General features: G+C 38.3%; 1 protein-coding gene across 2 annotated transcripts in view; it reads right to left on the bottom strand.

Annotated features, from left to right (window-relative positions):
* Positions 1-2,293: 2,293 nt before the first annotated feature.
* The window catches only part of XKR4 (XK related 4), a 223,723-nt gene continuing 204,827 nt past the window's right edge, over positions 2,294-21,189 (bottom strand). The window contains exons 3-4 of one of the 2 annotated variants that reach the window (XR_002467809.4): positions 18,220-20,383; positions 2,294-17,612 (exon numbers count right to left, since the gene is read on the bottom strand). Coding sequence is in view for 1 of the 2 variants with exons in the window: in XM_021555686.4 (XP_021411361.1) it covers positions 19,437-20,383 (947 nt within the window). In the remaining variant the exon portion in view is untranslated. Of the gene's footprint in view, positions 20,384-21,189 lie in introns of both variants that reach the window. The other variant, XM_021555686.4, reaches the window with a different exon arrangement.

Below are 21,189 nucleotides of genomic sequence, written 5' to 3'. Positions count from 1 at the left end.
CACAGCCCGCTGTGCTAGGTGGCAGCAAAGGCAGGGAAAGCCACCCTCCCAGTCAGCCTGGCTCTATATCCTCTGGGGTTTTGTCAGCAATCTGAGCTCTCTTGCCGTTGGAACAGAGTGCACGTGAGCACCTGAGAATAACTCTAATGTAAAGTAGTTTAAAAATGCATTATTTTGTGGAAAACACACTGTAGAGAGTAGTGAACTTCAAGTTTGCTTAGCCCAAAACCATGCCTGAGGGTAGGGTTCCAGCCCATCTTCACATGAAATTCACCTGAGGTTCTGTGCTTGACCATGGGTCTGAAATACTCCCACAGCAAAAGTACTGTACATCAGTACTTACTTTTCTGCTTTCCAGCTTTGTTTCTGAAATCACTAAACAAATGCTTCTTATACCTGTGCAACATTCAGGAGCAAAATAAAAACCTTCTAATCTCTAATCTACCTTTCCAAGTTTCCAATTGCTATAGTAGGAAGACTGCTCCTTCCTATGCACACAGATCTCTAGGTACATTGTTAGCACAGTATGAAGCTCAACCTCTTACTAACTCCCAAACTAAGTAAAGTAGGAGAAAAGCCCTGCTTGAATATCTTTGCCAAGACACCTGGGACTTTTATTACCAAATCCCTGTATGTTTTCAGATTTTCTTTTTTTTTTCCCCTGAAACTATAGACATGGCAATTCTTTTAAGGCAGGAGAGACAAGAACTTCTATGAATAAGCACTTTTCAAGCCACTTGATTTTTTTTTCTCCCCTTCTGTTATAAAGAATCTAATTAAACTGTCTACTACCTTTGTTCAGCCTAAGAAGAAGCTGCTCTGATTCTTTCATGTAGATTTTCATCAAAAGTCCCCTGAAGAAAGCTTTTTCCCTAGAGGTAAATAATTTGCATAAAATGATGCAAAATAAATCCCTTTTACCCCAAGCTAACCAGACACTGTGGCAGCAGCCCACCCAGTTAATGTGTCCTGTGCAGCCTACATTTGAAGAGAGAAGCAGGAAACCATGCTAGGGGGAAAAAATATTTTAAAGTATGCTTTTATTACTTGTCTACTAGTTTTGGAGCCTTTGGTGGGGATTCAGAGGGTTACAGGGACTGAGGATTTAGGACTCATCCTAAACAGTCCCAGTAGTGCTGCTGGGCTGCACTTCCTTCATCAAGCTTTTCCAAGTTAAAATAACAAACTACTCCCTTCAAATCCTTAGCCACACTACAGACACACATGAGAAGCAAACCCTCTGGGAATCTATCAGTCACATATCATTCCTGATGGCAAATTCACCTTACCAAAGATATATACACATTTATCCTTTCGCCTCTTTAGATCCATGAATTATTTAATTGTTTTGTAGGTTATTTTCCCCTCATCTCCCTTTCTTGATCACCTGAGGAAGGCTAAGAAGCAGTGTCTAAGAAGGAGTGGGAGTATGGCTGTGGGACAGAAAGGCTGAGGGATCTAGGAGCTTGTCTTTCTTGCACAAACTTTGGCTGCTGCTTGAGGTGGCATTGCACACACAAGTGTGGCAATGAATTCCAAGCAGGCTATCAAGGATATTGGAGATGTTGCCAAAGACAGCAACAACTTGTGTAATAATTTTAATAGGTTTAAGCAGTTACCCAGGAGGCAGAGGTAGAACAATCTGCACCTTCCCTGGGTGTTTTCCCAGTTATCGGGGTCAAGACAAGACTGGGTTGAAGCTCAGCTCTCTGTTCTCCACTGTTTAATGAGTATCACTATGATACTCATTTCATGGGTCTGAAGGGGGTGTAAAAACAACAAAGCACCTTCTTCTGTCTCCTGTGACTGAGGCTATTGTCAGGTGACAGAAGAATCCTGGGTTTCTGCTGGCCTGTTCCCTGGGTGAGGGCAGCTGTTTTGGAGGCATTCTTTCAAAACAGCACAAAGAGCCCCATCCATGATGGCAAGAGCATCCTCTTGTGCTGCTCTGGGAAAGATGCCTGCTGGGGTATCTCATGGCTTCCTGGGTGTCCCTGCTGGGACAACCACCTGTAAGGTTGTCCAAGTTCCAGGTAAAGTCTTCTCCCAGTCCCAGGGGTAACCTAGGAGCCGCTTGCATCACTCTCATGTTCAGGGATGGGAGCTCCTGTGGTAATACTGCCTAGAAACATAAAATAATTACTGGTGGAGATCTCTAGAGATATCTGCTCCAAACCATTGTCCAAGCTAGACTAACTTTTATCTTCTTTGCTAATAACTTCAGAAAGGTTATCATCCTTTTTCTGATCCACTAGGATAAAAAAAAGTTTTAGAAAGGACTCAAGGGACAGGGTAAAATGACCACAGTGTACTTTATTTAATGATTTTGGTACCTTGTGTTGCAATAAAATAAAAAAAAAAATCTACAAAATCCAAATATATAAAATTTTCAAGTTTCCCTTTTAAGTTTTACAAGAAAAATCAAGTTGTAACCAAGGAAATTTGTTAGTATGAAGCACTACTTTCAACTTCATTTCATCACAAATTGCAACTTACTTAACAGACCAAAATAACTATGGTACTGCAGTACATCAATTACTTCACACACTGTGTTCTTTACTATAGCACATGTAACCTCCACCACAGGAGGCAGCGGTCTCTAGCCAATAAAGACACTCTTCACAATCTGAACTCTAAAGGAATGTTTGTATACATGGATTCAGAATATATATATTTACAGGAAGATTTATTTTTATTTTTCTTTTTTTTTAATAACTATTTCGATTCTTCATTTCAAATAAAATGCCAAATACATTTTTACAATGTTTACAAGTCAAAGCACAAAGTTCTGCAATGATTATCATTCACCTATAGTCACTGTGCTTGTACTGGGGTGGGGGGAGGGGACATCTACACTGTTCCATAAACACAAATGTGATCTTCCATCACTTTATTTCCGCAGTGGTGACTAAGGAGTATAAGCACAGTAACAATTCTTTTAGCACAATCAGTGTATAATGCAACAGTTTACAACAGACAACTGAGAAACTATTGGTCCACTCTGTTCAATTTGCTGTTTATCTGCCAACTGTTATGTTAGTCTTTGTCACATAAATTGTGTACAAGAGAAGAATTAAAGAACACAACTTGAATAGGAAAGAGCATAGATTTTTAAGGCAAATTAATAAGCAGCTTATGGTGTTTTTTTGTTAAACTATACCCCAACACAACCTAAAAATAAAATGTATGTTCTGCAACTGTCAATAATTATGACTTCTTAAACTGATCTCCTCTATAAATTGATCAACATGGCTTTGAACCTGGTTATTCAAAATGGAACTAATTCCTCCCCCCAAATCCCCAAATATAGAAAGTGCATGACTTCATATGCGCCAAAACAAAACAAAAGGCAGCTGAGGTAGTTAGATGTAAAATGTATTTATGAAAAATAACTGGAAAACTAAAACAAGGACATATACAGTAAAAACCCACTCACTTGGAATTAATTTTATATCAGACAACAACTTAAAGCAGGAAAATTTATGACTTCTGAAAAAAAAAGTAGTAATAACATACGAATCAAAACAGAATATACTATTGGAGTTTTAATTTCAAGTATTTGAGTGTATTTGCATGTGCATTTTTTTACAGGCTTTATTTAGCATTAGGAAGTCATTTACTTTTTATCAGGCATCATACGAGATCTGGTTGATCTCTGGGAATGAAGCTCCTGGAAGGTAGAAATATACTGTGAGTGCCTGAAGGTATGTCAGCCACCGTGTGTGCCTGGAAGCATCACCATCTCACCTGGGGTGAACTTCTACACACCCATTCTCTACTGAGCTCACCTGAGAGTGACAGGGCCAGGGGTCCTGTGCCTGTGCCTCCTGGTGACTGATTGGATAGATGTCCTGGGAGCCTGCCTGGGATGTACACACATGCCTGGATCCATGTGGGATGTGCCCATGTGGTGGGGATCCCACACAAGACGTTCCTGCAGAGCTGGCGTGTAGCCCAGGCAGTGCCCCTGTGCACCAAAGAGAGGATCAGCTTCCACTTTGGAGCACAGCCACAGCTCCTCATTGGCCTCTCCCTGTGCCCAGCACCATTGCATTTCAGCTCTCACGGGGACCTTTGCTCATCTGGAGAGGGGGCAGTGTTACCACTCCAGGAGACAGGACAGTCTCCAAGAAAGGGTTTGCTTCAGTCCACTGAGGATGAATTGGGATTTTGGCTCACATCATGGTCCCAGGGCTCCACCAACAGCCCCTGGCACAGAGGCAGATCCAGCTTTCCCTTCCATTCCTGTCTAGAAAGACAAGCATACAAATTTATTTAACAAAATGCCCAAATGGAGTGCCCAGGTGCATGGAAAGTCTTCAAGCTCTGGCAATAAAATTCACAAAATACCTGCCTACTTGTAGGAGACAGATCAATTTGGACATGTGTTCCTGTCTTCAACAACAGCAACTTAAAACTGAAATCACCTTAAAACATGCAATGTGCCAGCTCTTCTGAGCCCTACTGTTAGACCCCTGTGCTCATGGCCACAATATGGGTGTGTGCAATTTGCTATCATGAATTCTGCACCTGGCTTGAGGACCATCGCAACAGTGAGCAGCACAAACTGAAATAGTTCTGATGTGAGTGGTTTTCCTTTATTTTTTAATTGGCCTGTGAAAAAGTAGGATGTGTCCTTCTGAACTGTGTGCATGTGCCATTTCTTATCCTTATTTTCTATTAAACAAGGAAATCCTGAAGCCCTTTATTTACTCCCCCCACCCCCGCCTTTTCTCCTTTAATTTTATCCATCTAAGCTCACTGTATTGGAAATATAACTTTCAAAAGTGATGTGTGATTTTAGCTAACTGAATCTCTGGCAACCCAAATTAAGGAGTCGCTAATGTTCACAGAGTGCTGAATTTATGTACTATGGTGGCAGACATGGTAAAGACCAATTACTTTTGGACATCCTGCACATTATGGCCTTTTAATTTTTTCTGCTAGAACTAGATGGAAAATTAAAAGACTGGACTGTGAGATTTCTTGAAGTGGCATGATATAACAGCTTTCCTCAAAATTTTTGTCAGAAATTTCTGCTCTGTTGCTCAGATTTTTTAATCATGAGAGGGACTTTCTCAGAGAAGTCAAGTTTTTATAGTTTTAGGTAAACCTAAGCAGAAAAAAATGCTCTGATTTTAAAGAGTGGAGAAATATTTTTTTGGGTCTGATTTCATAAAACACAAAGATGCTAAAAGGCACACTTCTACAGTGGATGCAAAAATCATTTTTCAGCATGCGAAACAACAGAAAAGGTAATCCTGTACAGTGTAGGGAATCCAGCTTGATGTTTCAGTGTGTTAGCATTTTGAGTACTTGACATATGACGACATCCTCTCCACTGTGTCATAACTATCATTTGCCACATTTCCTTTCAAAATACAAATATTTCTTCATCTCAGTACTCACAACCAACACTTGCCCCAAGAAGAAGCAGTCCCCCCTTCCCATTACCAATTCAGTTGTGTCATTGGTAGCCATTGGAGAAACTGGAAGAGGTTTACCTGCACCTGCCTCATCCCTATTCTTGTGCCACTGATCTGCCTCTGTCCAACTGTTGTATGACCCAGCAGTAAAGAATGTGATGAAATTTGTCAGGATACAAATGCTAGGTCCATTTTCAGGGATTTTAGTGGTGAAGAAAGACAGGCAAGTATAATGGAGGGCTAGATAGAAGGCTGGGTAGAAAAACAGGACTCTTGCCTCAGCTTAGGATAAAATTTCACTTCCCAAGTTTTTCCCTGGAATCCAGTGACTTGAGCTTTCTACAGAAAGATATATGTTTGTCTTGAAACTGAAATTGAAATATATAGCTCAAGTGACAGTTTTTATTTAATAGAAAATATTAAAATATAATTAATATATTCACAAGCTTTCTGAAAATTTAAATAGACATTTTCATTTATCCTGGAATCCAGTGAGGTATCTTGGCCTCATCCAGTGACTAACAGAATTGGAAGACCTAGAAATGTTTTAGTATTATTTCCAGTAGACTTTTTTTAATATAAAGTCTGATATTTCTTCCTAAGACATTTTCAAAAACTTATCCAGAACAGTATTGGGTGCAGAAAGACTGAAAATTTCACTTGACAGTAATGTTCTAGTGCACTGTAAACTAGCTACTGAAGAAATTCCTTAAAAAATAAATTTTACTTAGACTGGCACTACAAAATTTAAAACCAAAATGCCCATGTGCCTTCTCGTGGGGCTTATGGACTCCACTAAAGTCAAAAGAAAGTAATTAATTTTCTGTGGTGGATCATCAGGGAAGCCCTTTGTGTCTATAAACTCCCTGTAATCAAAGCAAATCCCAGTATAATAAATGCTCTGGACAGAGCATTGGTGTAAGTGTGACTTACTGATATGTGCACCAGGCAAAGTTCCTCCATTTGTCTTCTAAGAATATCTTTTTGTTGGCTTTTTTTTTTTTTTTTTTGCTTAGCAGTAAAAAAATCATTGAAGATTATTTTGTCAGCACAATTGTTGTCAAGTCTGTCTTTTACAATCATTTGCCTCATCTAAAATTGCTCTGGAAGGCTCTCTTGATTCACCAATAGTCTAGAAACACTTCAGCACATTTCCCCAAACCGAATCAAATCCAGCAGTCAACCTGAAAACAGACTTGGAGTTCTGCATATTAAGAAATGGAGGGTGGAAGAACACACAAATTAGTTAGCCTTATATTAATATAAATTTTTCTGTAACAAAGGGAGAATATGCTCTTTTAAATTATTACTGGGTTAATTAATATATGTTGCAGGAAACCATTTGAAATATTCAATGTGAATTAAATGATTTGCTCCTTGCACATTGCAAATTTCAAGAGAAAAATGCATGCTGAGGAAGAACAATTAAAAGTTGGGGAATCCTTTCCTCCTTTCCTTTCCTTTCCTTTCCTTTCCTTTCCTTTCCTTTCCTTTCCTTTCCTTTCCTTTCCTTTCCTTTCCTTTCCTTTCCTTTCCTTTCCTTTCCTTTCCTTTCCTTTCCTTTCCTTTCCTTTCCTTTCCTTTCCTTTCCTTTCCTTTCCTTTCCTTTCCTTTCCTTTTTCCTTTCCTTTCCATTTCTTGTTTTTTGCTTTTTGTTTTTTGTTTTTAATCACGAAGATTACAGAAGCTGCACAAAGTTTGAAAGCATAGCTGTACCCTGGAAAATTGCTATAAAACCGATATGATAATGAGCAATACTTATTGCATCCCAGAGAGTGCCATTTCCACTGTACTCGGCTTACAGTGAGAAGATGAATCTCCCATTTGCTAATGCCACAGGTCAAATCCAGAAGCCAAAGTGGGTTTTGCTTGGCTCTGCAGCATGTGAAATAACAGTTGTTAAGTTAACATTTGATTAAAGAGGCAGGTGAGCAAGGGAAGAACAACAGAGGTTGCTGCCCCTGTTGAGACTTTCTTATACACAGAATAGCACCTGCAGGAACATACAGTGATTCTCATTTGTTAGAATAAACATTACCTTGTTAATAATACAGAACTCAGAGAAGATACAGCAAAATATCTGTCCCCTCAAGCAGAACAAATTACACAGGGGACAGTTTCTGCCCTTGAGAATCAATAGCGATTGATTTAAAGGAACTGCAGTCCTGGTAAAGAAGAACTGCATGGAACAGCAGACCCTTGTTTGCTAATTCAACATGATCCCTATTATGAGCTGTCCTGTGAGTCAGAAATTACCTCAGAAACAAAAGATACTGATTTTTAGGTTGCTATGGGCACATACCAAGGCTTTGGAATGATGAAGTAAAACAAGCTGACCTGAAGTAAAATCAGGATATGACAGCTGTCTTTAATAAATTTTCTGCTTTGCAATTGAGAAAATTACTTCAGTTTTTGCATTTTTAACTGTTTTCCATCTTAATTATAGAAGTTACCCCATAGCCAGGTGTTATGCAAAGGGATTTTTGAGTTTTGTACTATGACATGAGAAATTTTCTTAGATAACCTGAGCATTACCTTTTCTCATTGGTGAGGTTTTCATATGAGACTCATACATGCAAGAAAAAAATGGAAGCAAGGAAAAACATCAGAACAGTATCTAATAAACTTTGCCAACTTTTCTGAGTAAATCTTTGAATAAAACAGATTTATTGTAATATCCTACACTTACAGATCATGCATGAGGTTGCAGATAACTCCACAGTGTTTTCTACTTAAATCAGGGTGAGATAGTTTCTGCTACTAAACAAGCAAGAATTTATGATAACATCTAATATAACTGGAAGTCTTTCAGCAGTAATTTCCGTGAGGAGCTGAGTGGCAGAATACCTGAGCATGAACAAATGCTATAAAGGCTCACCTACTCTAAAGCTTCAGGGCTCTTTCCTCATTATAAGGCTTCTGCCATATCTACTGATCTCCATTTTCTCCATTTTTTTTCCTGCTCTAAAAATTTATACTGTCTCATGTGTGTGTTCCTCAGCTGTGCATGACGAAGTGGATGTGAGGACTGTTAGCAATAAAGGAACATGCACCTGTAAATCCACTATCTGCTCATGGATGTACTGTGGGAGAAATTGAGAGCATGAGAAAATGCACAACCAGAGCAACACCAAGCCTGTAATACTTCATATACAGAAAATACCATGTTTTGAGCCTGTTCTAAACCTTATATTTCTTGTGGAAGCCATCTGAGATTTATCCTCCATAAGGAAGGTAATTAGGTTTTTTACCCATAATCTATTATAAAGATCTATAATTTCTAAATCTAATGATCACTGGCATAACTGCCATACAAAATCCTCGTCTCCCGGGCCTTAGTCTGAGACCCTTTTGTATTTTACTGCTAATAAACAGCTCTGTCAAGAGCAACAAAGTTATATATAAGAAGTATCTTTCACTGTCTCCCGGTGTGTTTCAGTTAGTTTGTAACACATAAAGAATTTTTTCAGTCAATGTCTTTCCCCGAGGAGAGAGTAATTGCGCCATAAATAGTATTTTGGCATCAAGGTTTGTTGGTTTGAGTTTTGGTGGTTTTTTTTTTTGGTTTTTTTTTTTTTTTTTTTTTTTTTTTTCCTGTTAAAAGTCTGCTCCTCCTTTTATCCACTGAAACAGCAGGGGCAGCTTTTCCACAGTGTTTCACAAATATCTCTTAATCTTGACCAGGGGAATCATCCTTTTTCTTTCATGTCTTTTTGATGTTTGGCCTCCCTGCTAAGGTCACTTGAGGAGACGCTTCCACAAAAACATGTGTGCCCTGTGCAGCCTGACTGGAGGGGTCTGTGACTTCATCCCACCTGAAAATTCTGTATCAGGAGGGTCCCAAGCCAGAGCCCTTGCTGAGTCTCATGTTGCCATAATTGTGTTCCTACAAGTACCAGAGTTAAATATTAAACCACTCATTCTTGCTGATTTTTATAAAACTGTAAGTGTACTAAGCTACACTGTTTCTGATGATGAAAAAAAATTAAGTGCTTTGCTAATCACAAACCTTCCATTATTCAGATACCACTGTAAGCAGCATTGTTTATTTTTTTAACCTTCTGCTTCATGTCAAAGTAGCCAAAATCTACCTGTGTGTTAAAAGCAGTGAAAACCAGTATTTTCTTCATTCATTCACCCAGTTCTTACTGCTGTTGCTAAAGGAAGTATGGTTTTTTTAAAGTAATTTCCCCAGGATAAAGAGTTGAACAATCAGTACAGCCATCTCAAAAATGAAATTATACTGCTGCTGGATAGAATGGCTTTTTGGCTGATAAGATGTATCAATGACCAGAAGGAAATTTGGCGAGTTTCACCTTGATGGTAAATAAAGCTGTCTCAACCCTATGAATCCTCTTTAAAATACAACTCCTTGCATATATGAAATGAATCAAATAGACAGATGTTTCACAAGATTAATGATGAAATCTTAGCTAGGATGACTTATTAATGTTGCATTTCTTCTAGATCTCTCTTTCCAATGTGGGGACCTCACTGAACACAGCTAACAATGGTTTTTCTTTTCCTTCTGAACTGATTAATGTTTGCTCATAGGGCCTTGATTACTGTATTACAAGCCACACATTTGCAAGATTAAAAATGTCTGTTGAATTAATTAGCTGCAAATCAACCTGGGTGCAGCTCGACAAGTTCTAAGCAGTTCAAATAAAATGAAAAAGAAGGAATCAATAACAACCACAAATACATGGCAATATGTTGGCACTTTGTGACTATAAATAGTGGCAGCTGCCCTCTCTGCTGACAAAGGAAGATTTTTCATTGTCCATATAGTGATATCTAAAGGCTAAATCCTGTCCAGATTGGTGTGGCAGTCTCACCGATAGCTTAAGTGTTCTCAGTGAAATATGTCCCATGGGCCAGCCCAATAACCCAGGGAGAACTGGAGCTGGAAACAAGCTGCCTGCACTTTGAGCCAGAGTGGACACCACAGTGCAGGTGCCAGGAGTGATCCCAGCACACGTGGATGCTGGCTGACAGGAGGACAATGTGTGTCCCAAAGCAGAAATTCAGGGAATGATGCTGAAAGTCATTAGTGACTACTTTTGAACTCTTCCTCTGTAGTTACTGCCATTATCTTACCCACTCATGACAATTTTAGATCTCCATGACCATATAACAGGTCTCGCTGGAAACGTACTAATTTTTTCAAACATTATCCTTAATGGTGAATAGTGACACAGGTCAGGAACTCTAGACATATATCTGAACTTCAAAGAAGCAAGTGCCTTCACTGGCTAGTAGTCTCTTTCTCAGCTGCATAAAATTTAAAATGAATTCTCATAAAATATTTTCAGGGAAACAATCTGGGATTGACACATAATAAAGCAGAACATATTGAAAAACATCAGTAGTTAGAATTTCAGAAATAGTTACTGCATATGCATGATACATTTAAACTGGTATCATTTTCAAATGCATGCATTTGAAATTTATCTTCAGTACATAATCTGTGCAAGAGCAAGTCTTTCCTTCCAACAGCTTGCATCAGGAAATTGCATGTGTTGGATAACAAACCCAATTAGCGTTCTTCAGTCAAAATGAAAGTAAACCATCCTAATTATTGCAGGTTATTTCCTTCATAAGTTACTAAGAATGATAACTGATAGTGAAACAAATACAACCAACATTACATTACATGAAACAAAAGTTTAATTGATCCCTTTGCCATTTTTCTATATGATTGTTTTCTTCCTTAAGTAAATGTGATAAATAATTTTTTATTTTACACAATTATCCCTGCTCTAGTCTTTTACGAAAATATTTAAGATATGAAGTACAGCATTAGACATATTTTCTCCATAACTTTTTCTTAAAGTGCTGGCACACTAAATCACAAGGGTGTCTCCAATAATTACTACAATGTATTTTCCAATAATATAATTTTTGCAGTTCCTACTTGGTTATCCTTGATGACAATGCTCCTGATCTTTTTTTTTTTTTTTTTTTTTTTTAGTTTTAGGCTTAAGATTTAAATGAACTGTATGATCGAATCCTAACAGAATCTCAGGACTCACTGTCATGTGTATACACACACACACACACACACACACACACACACACATATATATAAAATGCATTTGAAATTGTAAATTTGCTCCCAAGCATGTGATAAGGTCCTACTATTTTTACTATGATTAAACCAAACACTTTCACATAGAATATTCATTATAGTGTGGTGTGGACACTGAATGTCTTGCATTCACCACAACCTGGGCTATTTGCACACAGCTATGGTCCAGAGAAACCAAGTCTGCTCCATATGCTTTGCTAGATAGCACAGATCCTGTCTGCCTTTTTCTTAGCCCAAATGGATCTTTGTTTGGCAAAGTAGTTGGAATCTCAAAGTGAAACTTGGGCTCAGGGAGCTACTGATAAGCTACAAGTGCAGCTCTGGCGTCCATAAAAAATCTGTCTGAGCTCCAAAGAAAAACCATGTGAACCTGGCCAGAACAGCACACAGTGCATTAATAGACCTGGTTCAAGGCAGCATGTAGAGATTCAGGCTTTTTCACAGTGCTAACCATGTTCATACAGCTTTTGGTCAGGTTGGAAGGTGAGCAAAGTGATTTTTGCTTCTGTCCCAGATGTTTTCTGCAGACATTACTCTGGCTGCGTATAGGCAATGGCACTGAATGTGCTCAGCAATTTCAGTGTCCTCAACACTAAAGAGACTGAACATGTCAAAATACTAGACGTATGTCTACGCTGCACATGTCTACATTTGTATGTCCACGTTTACATTTTCCATAAAGAGGAAGAACAGCTCAAAATATGAGGCAGAGAGCATTGCCCTTCTCCTCACCAGCATGCAGCCCTATATCCTTCCCCTGAGAGATAGCAGCTAAAGATATGAATCATTGCTAGCTGAAGAGATCACTGAATCTGGCTCTCCACTTGGTCTCTGCTTACCACCAATTAACTGCTGAAAAGCCCTCAAGAGTATTTCAGTGCAAAGCTCCATCTGATAGCACCACAGAGGACCCAATTATTTCAGGTAAAAGGGACAGGAGAATGCCTGCTCAGAAGATCCTGGCAGGTTTAGGTGGGAGATAGCAGCTGAGCTAACTTTGTGCTGTGAAGACCAAGTTGTATCTGACCAAGCCCAGGAGGCAAATCTTCGGTCCTTGAATATCTGGCATTGAAAATGTTCAGGAGCTCATAGTTTGTGCAGTTTGGAGGAATAGTATGAGCCTGAGACCCCTGACGTGCCTGTGCCAATATCTACACCTGTGCTGCAATGTGCCCGGTATCTGGTCTCAAGTGTTGTGGCTTTCATTCAGCCCATGCACATGGATTTCCTCTCTTTTGTGAGCTCTTTGGTGCATGAGGTGGGGAAGAGAGTGCTGGACTATGACCAGGCCTTGCCCTGAGCAGACTTGTAGCACACAAACACAGTCTATGCCTTGCCTTGGCACTGTGTTATGTCTTTGCTGGTTCTTCTAGACATTCAACCAGCAGCCTTTTTACCTTGAGGAAATCACTGATCTGTGAAATTCTGTTTTGCAGTACCATTACATGCTTAGTGCTGAATGGACACACCTATTTAATACTAAAAAAAAGCTTTTGTGAGGTTTAGTTCAGTGGAAAAAACTACCCCAAACTCTATGCTTTGTTAAAAGGATGTGGACTTTCCTACAGGAGAACAGATTTTGCGTAGAAAAGCTGCTAGCATTCCTAGAGCTGCAGGCATGCCAGAAGCAATTGTTTCCAGAGCTATCTGAAGTAAGAGGCTGAAACCTACAGATAGAGAAAACTTACAGAAATCATCTTTCTTTCTATGAATGTTGTATTTTGTTACATTGACAAATCTGTTACATTTTAAAATTTATTCCAACCATTCCTTGAAAGGAGATTTTTGGTTACACTTTAAAGTTTCTTGGCTGATTTTATTTTACACCGCCTTGCATATAGAAGTTGATATTTGATCCTTCTATTAGTTGGTCACTTATAATTTCTTTAAATCTCCCTCAATGAATATAACAACTGTATGTATAAGACTGTTGTGATTATACACAAGCTTCTGTCTGACTTCTCTGACTCATGCAAATCACCCCCAAGTGTGCTGAAGAGGACCTTTTGTCCTGAATCTTGCATATCTGTTGTCTTTGCCCTAGGATTTAGAGCAGGCACAGGGTCTACTAATGGGTATATAAGATCATCTGGGTCAGAATTAAATGCTAAGCATTTAGAGCAAAATGTAAGTACAGGAGCCAAGCTTACACAGTTAGAAAAGGTTCCTTTTAATTAATGTACTGGCCAGGAATGGGCTTTTGTAAGAATCCTGGAAATGACTGGTTTCAGAGATGTTTTTTCAAAGTCTTCTTAAAAGGATCACAAAACAGCAACTCAGTCAAAGCGGGAATAATCTCAAATGTTTGAACTAAAAAGGAAGGAGTAAGAAATCTTTGATTCATGCTGAGTCAGCACTAAGTTTAGTGTATGTATTTCAGGCTGAGCCAAGTGCCATGCAGGCTTTTTGGCATTAAGCAAATCTCCAGCTGACTTCAGTTTGGAGTGAAGAGGTGAAGACTTCTACTACCATGGTCTGAATTCCTGTAGTTCACTCTAGGCCAGGGCCTGATTTTGTATATTCATAGCAGTGAAGAAATCTCACCAAGGTCCTGAACTGAGGTCACTGAGGTAAAATGCCGGGAGACTCTTTGTGTATTAAAGCAGCTTTGTAAATGATGTCTTCATAGTGGCACCATTCCCCTAACTTTGCATGAGCAAGGCTTTGTAATGTCATCCCTGTCTCTCCTGTAATGAAATCTGCTCATACCAGATGTGAGAAAGCATATCAGAAGCAGATCACTCAGCTATTTGCAGCCAAGTGAAAATGATGGCAGAATGTGTTTTAAAAAATCACTACAGGGGAAATGCAGTAATTTGTTGTGTCATTTTTTTTTTTATTCCCAGATTTAAAAGAATCTGTTCTCATTTTGCATTTTATCTCTTTTATCAGAATAAAGAGGAATGGATTCATTGCTGTAATGAAAAGACATAGTCCTATAAACAGTCAAGTGAGGATTTTATAACTTAATGTCTCTGGTACACAAATGGCTGTTTGCCACTTACTCCATTTGGCTTTCTGCTGAGAGAATGAGCTCTATGTGAGCTAGTATAATTGCTACAAGTAGTGAAATTAAATGGCTTATTGTGTATTTAGACAATTCTTCCCATGTCCTGTGTTGTTACATTGCAGAATTAGTAATTGCAGTTTTGGGCTTGTAGATCTATGGACAAGAGTTGGGATTAATTTCATCACACACATCTTGTAAAGGTTTAGCTTACACAGGCTTGTTTAAATGGATGGACAGACGCAATTTACTCTGCTTCCCACCATGCACAGAAGTAAGAGAGGCAGCAGTAGGACCCCAGGAAATCTGCTGAAGTCTTTTCCTTGGCATTGTACAGGCAGTGCAGGGGGTACAGAGTAAATCACAGCATCTCAGTCACTCTGGATTGCACAGCTTCAGGCAGGGAGCAAAGAAAGGGCAGTGGCTTTGGAAGCTGAATCACTGGCAGAGCCAAATAAAATTCAGTACAGTGCCACTTTTAAGGCTCCTTAGGAATGATACGATCAAATCACAAACACTCCAAACTTGTTTAATTTGTATTCTAAAAAGCCCAACAGTCCAGTTGTGAATATTTTGCTGGCCAATAAAAAGTAAATGAACATATTGCATTATTGGGAGTCCCTTTCCAAATAAAGCAGCACTTCTACTTTTAGTACCACTTATGAATTGCTCTTTTGGGAAAATAATGATGTATTGGAAAGACCATCATATGTTTTAAACTAATACAGGTTTAATAGCCATTTGCCACGTATTAAAAATTAAATCACCAATAAATATGTAAGTCTCCTTCTCTGATTAAAATCAGGCAGATTAGACCTAGCATTAAATTTTGGAAGGAAAATTTTCTCCAATTTTATAAAAATTAGTTAACAGAAAATTTGTTGATTTGACATGAAAATATTGTATATATGTCATCAAGTCCATATAACTCAAGCAAAGAAACATTGTTCTGTCACAAGAAGCATATTTAAATTGACATAAACAAAACTGGAAATTAGTATTATCATTATTAAATATGCATGAAAAGAAAGTATTGCACATATTTGTAAAGAACCTTTTAAAAAAAATTATCCCATTACAGAATAAACAGCTTTTAAAATAAGTAAAAAGTTTTCTCTTACATTTTCTTGCATGTTTTTAAAATGAACATGGGTGCACATTACCTTTATTTAATTAGTGATAATAGTTGAATTGTCTTTTCTGCAACAGACAAATCCACAGCTCTCAAAATTTTAGAACCATGTTTTTAACCAGATAAATTACCATTAAGTCTACTGCTATGTGTGTTTGGCTCATTAGAACAATGCTCCTGTAAGTCTCATTTCTAGCAAATAGATGTGATTGCTTTTTTTTTGCCAAAATGTAAATATGAAAATATGATTTTTTATATTCCTGTGTTCTTATGTGAAATGTGAAAGGCCTGATGTTTTCATTATTTCAAAAGCAAAATTTCATGGTTTTTACAAGTCTTTTTTTTTTATATTTTTGCTATTGCTGTCTCAGTTGAGCTTTATTGATTTTAGAACTGTCTGTGGCAAAAAGAAGAGTGCATATTGATTATTAACTGTCCATAAGGCCATAATGGAATTTCAGCATGAACTATGTTTATTCTTGGCAATTTGTATAAAAATTCTTACAGCTCTTAATGTGACAACTCACAGCAATGCAAATTAGGAAATTGTCTATGCAGTCATCAGAGTGTTTAGATTTCAGTCACTGCCCTGTTCTCAGTGTAGGTAACACTGATGTTATGAATGTAATAGGGCAAGATTTTGGAGAGCAAATTTTGACTTAGTGTATAAGAACTTCTATCCCTGCCTCAAACCACCGTATTGAATTCTGAGGACAAGGTGTATATATGTAGTGCTGCATATATATAAATATATATGCACAAACACATATATATGTCACTCTGAACTCACATCCTGCAGTAGTATGCTCAAGATAAACATTTTTGCAAACATTAGTTTAAAAAATTAAAAATGCTGTGAGATAAAGAAAATAAATCCTAGGCATGAAAAACCGCACAGATAAATAACACCTGTGTCCTTCCTTCTGAAACAAAATAAAAGCAAATCAAGCAAATTCATCCCAAACCTTCTTCGGAAATCTTGCAATGCAAGCACTGGTGAAGACCTTAACCCTTTAAATTCCATATGAAGCAACATTTCTTGAATTCTGTAAGCCTGGCCGAAGGGGTCCCAGCTCTGAGGAAGAGTGAGAGGCTGAGAGGAGCATCAGAAGAGGCAGAGCCTCGCTGACAGCAGCGATGCTGCCCCTCTCCCCAGGAGCCTGCTGGGGGGAGCCTGAAGCTTGAGAAGGCTGCCCACTGTGCCTCACTCAGGCTTCCATTTCCCAGTTGCTAAAGCAGCAGCAAACACTTCAAACTGACTCCAAAAGAAACCCTCACATCACTTAAACTTGCTTTCTTTGTGAAGAAAACCAGCAATTCCCTTTTGTGAACTAGAACTTGATTCTGGAGTGAAGGGCCTATTGAATATGACAGGACAAAGGACTTGCTTCCAAAATCTTTTTTTATCAGTTCTTGCAGTGCTATATTTTCTGAAAAAACATGAGTGCTTTTCTCTGAATAATCAGCTGGATCTCCATCATGGAAAGGGTAATCACTTTGTAAAAAGCTTCAGGTTTGGACTATCAAAGATTTGTTTTATTAAAAAAAAAATTATAGAGGCAGTTGGCCATTGCTTGATTTGAAAATATCTAAGAAACCCCTGAAGCATAAATTTTTTCTGTCTGTGTAAAGTTGCCTCTGCTTTGCAGATTCCTGCACTTCCAAAGGTTTTTGTTTAGAGGAACTCGCCCTAGCAAAGAACAACAGGTATCGTATATTTCACTAATAAAAAAAGCCAACATTAAAAATGGATAATTGAATGCATACAAATAAACATAGTCTGTGTAACCTTGGCCATTTCATAGTACAAATATTTGTAATAGGAAAGACAGAAATTTACCCAGCAGCATACACAGCAGTGACTACACTGGATATATTTGACAGTCCAATTATAAGGTCTTCTCCATCCTGACAATGCCATTTACAAGAGTAACTCTTCAGTTCTGCTTTGCTCTCCTAAAATGGATGGAAATAGTTATAGCAAATTATTTCTCATGGAATCACTTGGTGTTTTTACAAGCCACTTACATTTGAAGCAGGATCCACAGTTTATAGAGTATTCTAAAAGTACCCATGTAGGCTTTCATATGGCATTACACTGCAAAACAAATCCATAATGTGTGAAAATCAGGTTTATGTCAACCTGTAAAAGCCATTTGATAAAATTCATGGACCAATTCTTAAAATCTAAGCTATAAAGAGAATGAAATGTATTAAAAGATTTGAGGTTTATAAAAAGTAACCTTTTATACCATATTTTTACTTTACAAAAATATTGAAATAATCCATGAGTTTTTCACTCTGCACCAGCTTTAAAAAAAATACTATCAAAGTTTGACTTGCACCTTTAATGCATCTGAAAGCACCATCAGGGGATACTTTTAACATAAAGTATAATACCTTTAGATAGATTTAGGGAGGTATTTAAAACCCAAAAGCTTGCATCAAAAGCACTCTGTTACAAGAGATTCTAATTTTTAGACATGTCTGGGCACCAGTCTTGAACAGGCAGAAAAAGCTCTTCCACATAACTTGTTTATATTATTATATTATACATACTTACTAAGAGGTGGCTGAAAGCCTTTAAAAGACATCATTTTCACCTTGAGTGGGAAAAATCAGAGCTGTCTCTACACATTGAGAGCTTGGTTGGTCTTTCCTGCTTCTTTTTCTGGTAGGGCTTGTGCCACTTGTTGTGTCCCTCAGGCAATATCAACCTTGCAGTTATGCAATATTTGGCACTAGAAGGGTATGGCATGTCAGTCTCTTGTCACACCTGCATACATTCACACACTGAATCATGCATTCTCAGTCCTGAAACAGAGAAGTTTCAGTGTGTTCAGCTCCTTGTGGTTTCTTCTGAAATATCTGAAAGGGGTCCTCCAAAAAGTTTAGAATATGAAAACTATACTTGTTCTTTTACATTTTCTTTTTTTTTTTTGCAAATTGAACACTGAATCATGATTATCATTTAATGAATATCACTACGTGCTAGAGCTCCTTATTTCTCCTCAAAACCAGAAGTGAGCTGCATAGATTTTCTGTTGAAAATAATATCAATAAGTTAAATTGCATTTAAAAAGGACTTTGAAATTCCACAGAAAACAAACAGTTCTGGTAGAGTTAATTTTAATGACTTAGCTAATCAGAATTTAGTTTATTTTCCATTGACAGCCTTATAAACAGGATGATGTTTCTTTTTAATTAAGAAGTATTTTGCAAACCTGTTCTAACCGGAATGGTTGATTTATGGGAGTGTTGAAGACTACTAAACTCCTGGTTTTTGCCCCAGAAAACAATTTTCCTAACAGCAACACTGTGTGCTACAGTTTGTTATTTTTGAAAAGGTGTGGTTTTTTTTTTGTTTTTGCCATTGATTATGGAAATATCAATCATTAATTTCTAAAATAAAATGCACTACAGGCTGAAGCTGAAAGCTCTTGTCAGAGCCTTTATATTGGTTTGATTGTAAGTACTGTGCAGTCAGAGTTTCATAGCAGTAAGGGGGGTGGGTGAGTTCCCCCGCTGATGTAATTGATTTATATGTGTGGGTCAGGGTTAGGGTTTTTTTGAGGCTTTTAGATGATGCTGCTGTATCAGCGTCCTGCAGACAGACTGCACACAGTGGATCAAATGATAATCATGATGATAGCCAGACTAAGAACACTATAGGCTGTTGCTCTACTTGTCATATGCAGTTTAGCTGTTCCTACAGCCCTACTGTCAACCCTTCATTTGAACTGTAACGTTGGAGCTGCTCCAGCTGTGTTTTTGCTTTGTTTACAACGTGGTTTCATATTCCAAGCGCTCCTGAATAAGGGCATCATCTTTATACTGTAGCCGTGGAGGAGCAGGGGAACATTCAAACGCTAAGATCGCCTTCCTCAGGCTCCTGTCCAACACGTGTCTCTCCCATGCTGGGTACCTGTTCCTGAACAGATCGATTTTAATGACAGACTCCTCAATCCTTGGTGGCCGGGAGGAAGGTGTGGATGGTGCAGTGGGTCTCACCTGAAACACAGGCACACACCCATCCCTCTCCGCAAACTTTTGATCCCGCTCGCTCGTGACGCTCCGGTTGTTGGAGATGGAGCGCAGTGTGCTTGTGGCCACTTCTGGGGGAAGGGTGAAGGCAGCGGCAGGGTCTTCACAAGCACAGCTTGGTGACTGCCCAAACCTTGGTCCATTGGGGTGAAAGAAGGCATAGTACATTAGCATAAAAACAATGCCTGTTAAAAAGCTGCTGAACACTACACACAGTGCTGGTATGGCAAATGCATCGGAGATTGGAGGGGCCTTGTACAGATACCAGAGAACACTCAAGGCGGTGTTTTCTAAGAGGATGACAAAATAGTAAATGAAAAGCCTACAGCGTGTCCTTCCTTCCTTGACATTGAACCAGCTGAAGATATAGATTATCCCAACAACCATGTCGAAAACTATCTCCTCCCATTTAGTGATGCAAAACTCTGTCTCGCAGTGAACGATCCAGAAGGTCATGATGCACCAGTGCAGCACGATGAAGATCCCAAAGTACAGCTGGAAAACCGAGGCAAAGAGAGCAAAAGTAATGACCCTTGCTGCAATCGTGAAGAAGTGCCAGCAAAACTGGATTATAACAGCCATGTAACTGATGGGTTTCTTGTCATCGCGGGAGTCACGGAGGGCCTTTTGGTAGGAAGCCAAAGCCCAAGCCAGAGATACAAGGGATGCTGCAGCAGTAAGACCTAGGAGGAAACAGGAGATGTAGTTAAGGCATAATTAGTATGCCAGCACTTGGCTGAAAACAATGAGATCCTTGCTGCTTTAAATATGTTCTCCACTACTGGCACAATAAAAACTCTTCCTTCTCCTTTAGCTCCGAGAAATGAACCTTTGCTGCTGAGATTTCATTGCCCAATGCTGGATAACACACAAATAAGAGCAGCTATTAAACCACACTCTGAACCTCTTCCCTAGCAATTACATATCTGAAACAAACTGATTAATTCATAACTTTGAGCAAGTCAGGAATAGGTGTCTCTGTCAGCTGTGTGATTTAAGAGGACCTACTCTGGTTTATGTTTTCAAGAAAGAATATGAATTTTCTGATTTTGATAAGCCATTAAAAAAGCCTTTCTAATTAAAATGCCAGGATCATCTACATATAAACTAAATCAAAAACAATGTGAGCATAAATCTACATGTTCAAAATAAATGTCTGTTACTCTTGTTATACTGAAATTTAAACTGAATGCCTCACTCTTGCTGAGGAAAGAAAATGCCCATTTTGATATTTTCACCAGTTTTAAGCAGAATTTTAGTAAGTAGAAAATATCAGAACTTGTTTTCTTCCATCTGGAAATTAATTTTTTTTTTTAAATTTTGGAATTCTTTAAATTAAATTCTTTGAATTAAAATAGTGAGTAAAGATGCTCCTAAAGTAGGGGGCTATATATTTTAATTTATATAGCCATTCTATCTCCAATATATCACAGAATTGCCTATTTACAAGGCTCCAAACTATAATATTTTAGTAAAACCTGACAAATAT

Source organism: Lonchura striata, chromosome 2 (genome assembly GCF_050655825.1).
Source record: "Lonchura striata isolate lonStrDom1 chromosome 2, ASM5065582v1, whole genome shotgun sequence".
Taxonomy (NCBI): domain Eukaryota; kingdom Metazoa; phylum Chordata; class Aves; order Passeriformes; family Estrildidae; genus Lonchura; species Lonchura striata.
Note: the sequence above shows the minus strand (reverse complement) of the source record. Positions and strands in the feature narration are given on the sequence as shown.